Here is an 8,328-nt window from a genome sequence, read left to right as displayed (position 1 = left end):
ACTACTCGTAAGAATCAAAACACTATGAACTTGAGCTATCTCTCAAACCCGACTCATTTACAACTTGAGTAAAGGGAATGTTTGGTTTAGCATATATGAAGAGCTTATGACAATAACTCCGTCAAAGTTACGAAAATATCCATCGAAGGTTTTTGGAAATGAGGGCTTATGACCCATTTCAAAGGTATATTCATGAAATTAAACCATAAGCTCTTCAGATTAGCTTAGGTAGACTGCCAATTAATCAACATAACTATGCGGATAACCACATAAACTAACTCACAAGTAATAAATTATAAAGGATGGGAAATTAGAGATCAAGATCATGATAAGATAAGTGACAGTTGATACAGTTCATGCATGTCAACATTTGGCACAAGCATGGTTTCTTCCGAGTTACAACTGCCACTAAAATGTCAAACTTCTGCTCCATCTAAGGCAAAGGGAGAAGGCCAATGCGTCAGGACACTACCGTTTTTTCGACAAATGAAACCTAAACCACTTTCTGTACATTCATTCTGCTCTTCTAGGTTGTTAAATCAATCGATCAAAAAATAAACCTCCATTGTCTATTGCCTCATGTCAGCTTCCACTGGCCTTGTAAGTGCCGTCACAAAGTAATTGTGCATCTCTGGCAGAATATGCTTGATTAAGTCTGCATACCTGGAATGTGTCATATAACGATTGTTAGTCGACTTAAGAACGACCTGGAGGGCAAGACCTTCAACTTAATGCAAAACTGTAGTGCATGAAACATACCCTTCTTTTGTATTTAATTTGTCAAAGTTCTCCAGCACAAACAAGATGCATGCATTCCTTAGTGCCACGGCGTTGAAGGCCTCAGATAGGTCATACATAAGGGAGACATTGTCGACCAGTATATCCTAATAAACAAAGTAACATAATCATCATATGGAGGTCTAAACATAGAGGTAGTCGTTTAACAAAATATAACTATAAAGAAAATGGCTTATATGTGTCAAACAGGTCAAAAGTCGCTCAAAGTGAATTTAATGATTAGAACTTCCTAAATCATGTTATTCAAATATTATATTGAAATATTAATCATACATGGGACCCTTATTTTGAGAACCCATTTTTTTTGTAAGAACCGTGAAAACTCCTAAATTTTATATTGGATCACATGTGTTTTTTTTTTCATTCACATGTGAAACGTTATAAAAAATATATGTTGCAGAAGAAAATTTTTTGTCGTTTGTCACATGTGAACAGAAAATGTGAACAAAAGGCTACTTTGAAGGTTTCTTCAAAAAGTTTCTTCTACAACATACATTTTTATGTCATTTCACATGTGAATGAACAAAAAAAAAACATGTGAACAAATATTTAATTTTAAGAGTTCTCATGGTTCTTACAAAAAAAATGGTTCTCAAAATAAGAAAACTCTAATCATATATTCATATGTGACACTGGTAGCTTTTATTAGTAAGAAAACTTTAAAACTTTAGAGAAGGTGCACGCAGCCCACACCCAAAAAATTACTCTTTCTTGTAATGTCACCCAACCCACTATTATCGGAACATGACAAAGGACCAATCTGAGCTGAGCTGATAGCATGGTATAAGATCATGAACTCACCTGTGCGATAGTGTACTCGCAAAGACGCTTCAGCCCTTCGAGAAGGTATTGATCTGCAGCTCTAAGAAGATCTTGCGCAATTTCCAGATTCACCTCCACGGAACCAGTATATATGTATCTGTAAAATATGTAGTGCAAGAGAAATGCAATTAGATAAAATACAATAAAGGACGTACAAAAACTGAAAGGGAAGATATACATGAGCACACCTCATCATTAACTCAAAGACATCCCATTTAATATTTGGAATCAGTATGTCTTTCGCATCTTTCTCCTACAATCATCACATTTAAGAGAAGAATTTAATAAATCATTTCAGGATAAATATTTAAAAAGATTAGTATAACATATAATTCAAGGTCACTTACTTTGTACCCGCCATCAAACATCGCCCGGAAGGCATCAGAAGAAGCAAGAAGACAAATTCTATGAGCATAAAAGCGTTTGCCTGATAAAACATATATATAATGTAAGACTCGAGAAACATTTAAAGCAACAAAATGATATGTTTTGAGCAACAAGACAGCACCTTCAATTAAAAATGTTACGTCAGATAGTGTGGGGTTGTTCACATACTGCTCGCCTAGATATACCTGTTACAGAGTATCACTTTGATCAACATATCTTACAGCCAAAAGTTACTATTTCATGTCTAGACTAAACAAGCCTTAGGCAGAACTACCCTAGCCTAAATCTAAATAGCCAAACATATTAAAAACTCAGCAACAATATTTGACAAATGACAAATCTAGACCTCATAAAGTTGGCTTTACAAAAATGATAATTCATCTGCAATTGTGTTCTTCGATTTAAACTTCCAAATGAAATAACAAATTACAACAAAACACGTTAACAAAAATAGAAACCTGCGATATTGGAGATGGTGGTCCGGCATCAACAGGAGAGAGTGAAATAGCTTTTTCGGCCAGCTTGCACAAGGCAACACAGCTGTCTCGCTGATACTTCAAATTGCTAGATTCCAACAGCTCCAACAGGATACCTAGCCCTGCAAATTCCATCCCGATATTGAACAAAACAAGTATAAGATATCTTCATAAAATCAAGATTCAACTACCATAACATAGATGATTAGAAAAAACATACAAAACTTACCATTGCCATCAAGAAATATAGTTTTCTGGTCATCTGGGGAGCAAAGATGCGCAAGAGCCAAGGCAACTCGTTTCTGAACTGATTTCTCGGCAATCCGCATCAGGTACAACAAATGACTCAATACCTGATGGAATATGCATCATAAGATAGGATGTTACAAAATGAGTTAGATATGGTCAATTACGATCACTTGCATGAATTTTTTATTATATACCACCACCTCCAAGTAGCGTTACTTGTAAAGGTAAAAGAATTTCAGAAATTTACCCGTCCGTGAATCTTCTCCTCCAGCCTTTTCAATGTCTTAGCTACACAATCCCGAGTTGGCTGCAAAATGAAATTACAAACTCAACCATGTCAAAGCAGTCATTAACCCAAATATTCAGGTAGATCTAGAGTATGCTCTATCTCTAATGGTCAATCAGGTCCAACAATGTAACTAGTAAGAAAATAGAAATGTTTCCCCAAAAATGAATTTTTAACATATAGAGCCTACTGAACCCCTTTATAGAAAAATACCATTATTTTTGTAACAATCCGACTTCTGCGATCACATTGAACCCAAAATTATTATTTTTTTGAACAGGCAGAATTGAACACAAACTATTATCAAGAAATTGGACAAAAAGCACTTTTCAGGCAAACTAGACCTAGCCATTTCGACCCATACCAAAAACTTCCAGATTTGACCCAATTCTGTCTTTAGTTGTTAACAAAGGTAAACAAATTTTTTGTCATTACCCGACAATTTGTCACTACTAACTGAACATATAATAAGAAAAGTGACGCAAAAGTTACAAGGATGAGCAATCACGTCGCAATGAATAAATAATGGAACTCATAAAAGTATAATAGGATTACTTACTTGAACAATGAATTCACCATCCTGGAGCTTTTGAACCCCACCAACCCTTATAAGATCAGCAACATTATCCTAAAAAAATTTCCCATTGAAAGATATGGAATATCAGAGATATTATATTGATCATGATGGAACTATTGCTTTACCCAACTCTCGGATTACCTCATTATCGGCAAGACCGTACAGTGCAAAAGCAGCATTGTGTTGCAGGGAACCGTTTCTCGAATCAAGAAGTTTCAATAATGGAGGTATACCACCGCCATGTGCAATACCAGCTTGGTTGTGAGTATCCTGGCAATTTGAAACTATTCAGCCAACCACATCTATAATAAGATAGATAGGTCTTGGAACCAAAAGCCTATCACATATAAATTTATTTTTAATAGAATTCTAGACAACTGAGTAATTGAATACCTGTGCCAACCTTCCTAGGGCAAAAGCTGACATCTCCCTTAGTTGAGCATCAGGCGACTGCAACATCTCAATTAGTGGACCAACAGCACCTCTTTGGACTATGTGAACCTATGACATAATTGCCCCGCTCAATAGAGTTGGTATTAGACATCTCAGAACAAGTGTAGATATAAACATAGTGAAATGAATGAGTTATCATCTTGATCAACCTTGCAATCTGTATCGGCGGCAGCAAACTGACCAAGCAACAAGGCAGCTTCCCTTTGGCTCTCTGTACAACTTGAGCTGCAGATACAAGGATGAAGATTTAAGTACCAAAGAGAATCTGTATGAGATTAGAGGGGAATCAACCGAGTAATCAAAAACTTCTCCATTTTGCCTTTGACAAACCTAATTTATGTGCTGCTTTATGTACATATGTTATTAAGATGGTGAACAAAATTCATATTCTCTCTTTGCACCAAACAGCATTATTAATTTTGTAACACAACCATAAAATTGTCACACTTTTCAAAACTCATACTCATATCAGTTTATCCTCAATAGTTCGGCTGAATAGCAAAGAAAAGCATACACAACCGCTTAGCAACACCATTATTTGAATGTAGATCAATTAAGAAGGCAACATAAAGATTGTAAAGTTCCAGCTTCTAGGCATGGTTGGGGAATTTATTCTAGAATTGATACCCTATAAAATGATCAAGTGCATGTAACACAAATTTAAATTTTGTATATGACTTGCATCATGCTAAGGATAAAACTGAGAAGGCTAATCACTTTGAGTTGTATCGGCTTTGGATGTGTCATTTATGGATGTGATTGGAGTACTAAAAATACTTGATTATTAATCTGAAGAAGATGGCAGACATATATGTGTGAAGTCCCCATTCATAAAGGTATACATCATTACCTAAGCAATTCAATTACGGGTTGCAATGCTCCGGCAACAAGAACTTCCTTCTTTATGTTGGGGGATGAGTGGACAAGGTTCCCAATCACACCAACCTGAGATATCGATCAAAAATCATTTGTTGCCACAAGCAATCTTTAGCACAAGATTTGATGATATGGAACAAGAACTAACTGCTTCATAATGTATTGCAGCATCTTCAGACCGAAGCATTAGAATAAGAGTAGGCAAAGCATTACAGTCCACTATCTGCAAATATGGGAAGACCCTGATGTTAGCAAGCTTGGTCATTGGTTCACAAAACAATTTTTCTTATTCTACATTGTTATCAACCTGAGTTTTGTTTTCATCATTTTTGAAAGCCAGGGTGCGCAAGGCCCCTGCAGCAGCTCTCTGCACCTTTGGATCGATAAATTCAAGCAATTCAACAAGAGGAGGGATTCCACCTTCAACTCTGCATATGAAACGTGATTTCAGACATATTGAAAAACCCAAACCGTAACGGTAAAGGTTGCAAGCAAACAGACCGAACACGCGTCTTGATACTGCTATTTTCATGAGCAAGGTTTGTGATTGCATCTGCTGCTCTTCTTATAACACCATTGACTGCTCGAGAGTTTTGTCCATCCCTGTGCCGCTTAAGCAAAGCAACTAGATGAGGAAGGGCTCCAGCATCAACAATGAGTTGTTGATGCTCAGGCTGTCGAGAAAAAAAATCAACAAAAATATTTCGTCAGTGATGGTATATAATGAATACAATATGTCAATATATCAAACTTCGAATTTAGTTTTTCACAGTGTAGGCTGCCGATTTAGATTGCAATTACACGGCCCAAAAACAAAAATGAACAAATTATGTAAGATAAATACTTTGCTTAGAATCAACTGTTTTATCAGCCTGAAAGGCTTAAGGATGACCACACTACAATAATGACAATTTAGTGTCAAACTGTTCTATTTCCAAAAGTGTAATAGATCCTGGTGGCCCCAACCACTTTAATCAAGTACAATTGAGTGAGAGCATTCTAAAAGTGCCTGATGCTCTTCACGAGGAGAAATAGATAATCATGAAAAGGCAATTTGGAATATCTCTTTCAACACGTATTTCTCTCAGTAGCCATAATCATTATTAGAAACTAATTCTTCTAAGTTGAAATAAGGGACTTTCAAGCTGAGAAATTATGGGAAAGTCCCGGATTTGATATTTAATGCCATTACCAATATATAGCACAGATAAAATTTTCATACTCTACATGCACAATTGTACAGTTGTGTTATGTTGAATGAATATGAACAACTAATATCATACACGCCACAGTAAGAACCTAACTTCTATTGATAAATACCTTTATAGCAAGAAGACCAAGCGTAAAAGCACTTCCCTTCTCCACTTCATGCTCATACAGCCTCGGTACTAAAGAATCTTTCGACTGCGGCGCTTGAAGATGCCGTACCAATGCCGGAACCGCACCAGACTCAACAATCAAATTCACAATCTCCTCTATAATAGTACAAAAGAAACTTAGCGACTCTTAAAGAAGAAAGAAAAGATACAAAATCTCAACATAAACATCCACAATTTTAACATTAAATAGAACATTACAAAGATCTAATCCACCATTACAAAGACATAAATCCTTGAGATCAAATACTATTAATTTAACATATTAACAAACAACATTAGCATTATCATCCACGGCTACTCACCCAAAAGCAGAATATAAGTAATTACAAAAGTAACTAAGCAGGTGGACAAACGAAATTCATAACTGCCAAAACATATATCAACAACAAATACCACTATACCACCTTAAAAGCGAGAAAAACTACGGAAAAACAAAAAATTGAAATCAAAGTTATCAATATAAAAATACACACACATAATTAAGGAAGCAAATGGTAAAAAAAAACCGAGATTTAACGCTATCAAACAACGAATATGTACCGAAAAACATAAAATTGATATACTATAGAAATTATATAGAAACACACAAATATATGACAATACATATAGATAGAAGTTAACAAAGCAAAATGGTAAATAATCAAGTTCACCTCCATAAAACTAAATCAACAACAAATACTATCAAACCTACACCAAAACGGCTAAAACTGGAATCGAAATCATGCATGCAGATATATGCGTGTATATATATACACACAAAATAACAAAAAAGAGCTACATATAATCAAATTCGCCTCTATGAAGGCCTAAATCATCACTAAAGCAACACTAAAAAACTTATAACTGAAATCGAAATTATACCTAAACATATATATATATATATATATACACTTGCACACGGAAATTAACAAAAAATAATAATAATAAGCTACTAATAATTAAACTCAATGCTATGTTAGCCTAAATCAACAGAAATTACAGCTAACGCATCACGTCGGAACTCTAAAATGAAACGATATATACGTACAAACACAAATTTGAGAATAGATTAACATATATATATATATATAGAGAGAGAGAGAGAGAGAGTGTAGATTTTGTAGTACCGTTCTTAGCGAGTTCAGAGAGGATATGAATAGAGCGTTTAATAACCGCACGATCTGATTCAAAATAATTATCAATTGAAGACGAAGATAAAAAAGCGGAATCAAGGATTTCAACCTGAGAACGAACTTCAGAAACAACTAGATCTTGATGATGATGATGATTTTTATTATTATTATTATTTTGATTATTATTTAATAAAATTGATGAAGATGAATCATCTGAAGAAGTAGTAGTTGTTGTAATTAAATTATTCCGATCTAAAATGAATTCGTCTTCAAGCTTCCTCTTCAGGCTTCTTCTCACGGAGATTGTAGGTTGCTCATGGCGTTGTTTATTGTTTTTATTATTATTATTATTGATTTGCTCCATGAGAGAGAGGAAGATGAGAGATGGAGGCGAGGTACAGAGAGAATTTGATGTGAACGAAATGATGAGGATGATGAGAGTGTTTGTGTGTGTTGGTGGAAGAAATTGAAAAAGGGAAAAAAAAAAACAAAAAAAAAAAAAAAAAGGGTAGTTTCGGGAAAGAATTTTTTTTTGTATGTATAGGTGGGTTTGAGAGAGTCGGATGGATGGATGGATGTGTCGGTTTCGTAAATGTGTGGATGTTTTTAGGGAAATTGTACGAGTATTAACCCCGTATTGATAAGTTGATTGATTATATACACCAGATGTGATTTACTATTTTAGTTATGTCTTCTTAGATTAATATTTTTTAAAGAAAATTATATATATTTTTTTGAAGAGAAAGAAAAAATTATTATTATTATTTTTTTATAATTAAGGGAGGATATGTTTTTTTATCTAGGCGGTCTTTTTGGTTTTTTCCCGCACATTTGGATTTTAATGAGGTGTCATTTATTTCATTTAAATTGTTATATCAATGTTGTCATGTATGATCATAATCATCAATTTTAA

General features: G+C 34.6%; 1 protein-coding gene across 1 annotated transcript; it reads right to left on the bottom strand.

Moving 5' to 3' along the window:
* Window positions 1–310: 310 nt before the first annotated feature.
* LOC122581727 (ARM REPEAT PROTEIN INTERACTING WITH ABF2-like) lies at window positions 311–7,794 on the bottom strand. Its single transcript, XM_043753993.1, has 19 exons — window positions 7,410–7,794; window positions 6,245–6,399; window positions 5,426–5,598; window positions 5,232–5,352; window positions 5,073–5,147; window positions 4,899–4,993; window positions 4,198–4,273; window positions 3,989–4,096; window positions 3,737–3,865; window positions 3,578–3,646; window positions 2,980–3,039; window positions 2,713–2,836; window positions 2,466–2,605; window positions 2,129–2,192; window positions 1,968–2,047; window positions 1,809–1,873; window positions 1,600–1,717; window positions 760–884; window positions 311–663 (listed from the first exon to the last, which is right to left on the bottom strand). Exons 1-19 carry the CDS (start codon window positions 7,777–7,779, stop codon window positions 570–572), a joined length of 2,241 nt encoding a protein of 746 aa, XP_043609928.1. The 5' UTR covers window positions 7,780–7,794; the 3' UTR covers window positions 311–569.
* Between the last annotated feature and the right edge of the window lie 534 nt (window positions 7,795–8,328).

This window comes from Erigeron canadensis, chromosome 9 (assembly GCF_010389155.1).
Source record: "Erigeron canadensis isolate Cc75 chromosome 9, C_canadensis_v1, whole genome shotgun sequence".
Lineage (NCBI taxonomy): Eukaryota > Viridiplantae > Streptophyta > Magnoliopsida > Asterales > Asteraceae > Erigeron > Erigeron canadensis.
Note: the sequence above shows the minus strand (reverse complement) of the source record. Positions and strands in the feature narration are given on the sequence as shown.